At 39.2% G+C, this 2,710-nt stretch overlaps 1 protein-coding gene across 1 annotated transcript; it reads left to right on the top strand.

Moving 5' to 3' along the window:
- Positions 1 to 233: 233 nt before the first annotated feature.
- Positions 234 to 1,146, top strand: LOC115998891 (protein transport protein SEC13 homolog B-like). The gene has a single exon (XM_031238561.1). The coding sequence runs from the start codon at positions 241 to 243 to the stop codon at positions 1,144 to 1,146; it is 906 nt and encodes a 301-aa protein (XP_031094421.1). The 5' UTR covers positions 234 to 240.
- Positions 1,147 to 2,710: the final 1,564 nt, after the last annotated feature.

Below are 2,710 nucleotides of genomic sequence, written 5' to 3'. Positions count from 1 at the left end.
TAATCACACCCTAATAAGACTCTGCATTTTCCTTTCACTTGAGTCCAACATTTGTATACTTTTCAAACTGTCTGACTATGAAGTTCATCTAATTTTTTACATATGTATAATGCCATATACGATTTATTTGATTTTTCAACTGCATACTATGAAAATATTAAGTATCCTTGTGGTTGTGTAATTTTGATTTCATATACAAAATGTAGGCAGAAAGTTGGTGAATAATAACTACACAATAAGATGCCTGCACAGAAGATTGAAACAGGTCATACTGACATAGTACATGACGTATCCATGGATTACTATGGAAAACGTGTGGCAACAGCTTCGTCTGATGCAATGATCAAAATAACTCGTGTGAGCAACAATTCTACTACGCAGCATCTTGCTACTCTAAGTGGTCATCGTGGTCCAGTTTGGCAGGTTGCTTGGGCACACCCCAAATTTGGTTCACTCCTTGCTTCCTGTTCCTATGATGGTAAAGTCATAATCTGGAAGGAAGGCAACCAAAATGAATGGACACAATATCGTGTTTTCAGTGAGCATAAATCATCGGTCAATTCTATTTCTTGGGCTCCCCATGAACTTGGGCTGTGCTTGGCCTGTGGATCTTCTGATGGATGTATCTCTGTTTATAGTGCCAGGTCGGATGGTAGTTGGGACACCAAAAGAATCGATCAGGCACACCCTGTTGGAGTAACTGTAGTGTCATGGGCTCCTCCAATGGTTCCTGGTGCTATAGTTGGCTCTGGTTTACTTGATCCTGTTCGTAAGCTTGCATCTGGTGGGTGTGATAACACAGTGAAGGTGTGGAAGCTCTGTAACGGCGTTTGGAAGATGGATTCTCTCCCGGCCATTCAGAAGCACAGTAATTGGGTGAGGGATGTCGCGTGGGCACCCAACTTGGGGCTTCCAAAGTCGACAATTGCAAGTGCTTCCGAGGACGGGACTGTTGTTATATGGAGTGTGGCAAAAGAAGGAGATCAGTGGGAGGGGAAGGTTTTGAATGACTTCAAGAATCCTGTTTGGAGGGTTTCATGGTCTCTGACAGGAAACATGTTGGCTGTAGCCTCTGGGGACAATAATGTCACGCTGTGGAAAGAAGCAGTGGATGGGGAGTGGCAACAACTCAAAACTGACCATTAGAATTCTGGTTATGCAGAAATTGTGTTTCATTCACACTTTTTTTTTTTTTAAGTATTGTTTTAAACTATTCCTGTAAGGCTGTAATGTATTCGTTTGTTGATGGTAATGATTGATGATAGCCTTACTAATACCTTTCTACTGAATTTTCACTGTTATGTTCAAATTAGAAAGGAAAAAAAAATTTGGTTCGGAATTAATACCCGACTGCTGTGTTAATTGGCAATAAAGAAAATTGAGTGCCTGTTTACTAATTAAAAATTTTCTCCAGAAAATAGAAAACAAATTTTCCCTATCAAATATCCCACATTCTAAATTTGTTGATTTTATCATATTAAACATATATACATAGATGATGTTCCTATAAGAACCAACCACCCCGTGAGTCAATGAGAACTAATATGGTGCATTAAATTTGTGCATATAGAGCATTATGATATGTGCCAGATAGAGCATTATGAGGCAGGGGTAGGCCGGTCCACCTAGCCCGCGGGCCAACTTATCCAGTTCCACCAAGGAGCGGGCCCGCAGCTGCCCGCAAGTAGGGCCATTTTAACAACTCTACTTACACTTTATTGATCTTCATTATTTAGATCTTTAAGCCTTTAATATAATTCTTAGTGTAATTAATGATTAATAGTATTAAAAAAAAAAAGAGTAAACATGACAAGGGAACAAAAAAAGTTGAATAAAATGTTAAAGTTTCAAATATCAGCACTTTTACTATACTATTTTGAACTTTGTGATCACTGTTTTGTTAGGAACATCATGTAATAGGTTTTGATGATACCAAATGTTAAGTAGAAATCCCCAAGTCTCGATACATAGGCAAACGCTGTAAGTTCGAAAAGTAAACTAAGAGCGAAAATACAACCGGTAACTTGAGCTCAACTCGGAAATATTTAAGCTTAAGGTAAACTTGTGAACATCTTAGAAGTCTCGTGTTGTAAATATAGATAGATCAGAGAAGCACGGGACAACACTGGAGGAATAAGGGTCTGCGAGACATCAACTAAGTCTCGAGACATAAGCAGAGTTCGAGAGGTAGGACCTCTCGATACAGCTATCCAGTTCGAGACATAAACAGAGTTCGAGAGATAGACCTCTCGATATTTGAGTTCGAGACATCAAGCAATCAAGATATCACCTTGGTCTCGATACACTAACAATTCTCCAACAAAGCTGAATGACGGTCATACTTAAAGTTTGGAGAAGAAGAATATCATGGAGATGGAATAATGAAGAGGTGCCGAACGTGAGTTTCAAAATGGCGGAAATGGATGACACGTCAGATTCCACCACAAACGGTCAAAAGGTGCACCAATGCTGAAGTGGTCTGATTCCCTACAAACAAGGAATAATGGGAATATAAAAAGAGTAACTTTTACCAAAAGACGAAAAGTGGAGCATGGACTCAAGAAAGTGAACTATGGAATATTCACTACAAGACAAAAGGTTCAAGTTACAAGATCACCACTCCATGAAATATGCTGAAAATATGCAAACCCATGATCAGCATGGGAGACAAATTTCAAACGGAATAATTTTCCCTCCAACGGAATTATTC

Source organism: Ipomoea triloba, chromosome 12 (assembly GCF_003576645.1).
Source record: "Ipomoea triloba cultivar NCNSP0323 chromosome 12, ASM357664v1".
NCBI classification, from domain to species: Eukaryota; Viridiplantae; Streptophyta; class Magnoliopsida; order Solanales; family Convolvulaceae; genus Ipomoea; species Ipomoea triloba.
Note: the sequence above shows the minus strand (reverse complement) of the source record. Positions and strands in the feature narration are given on the sequence as shown.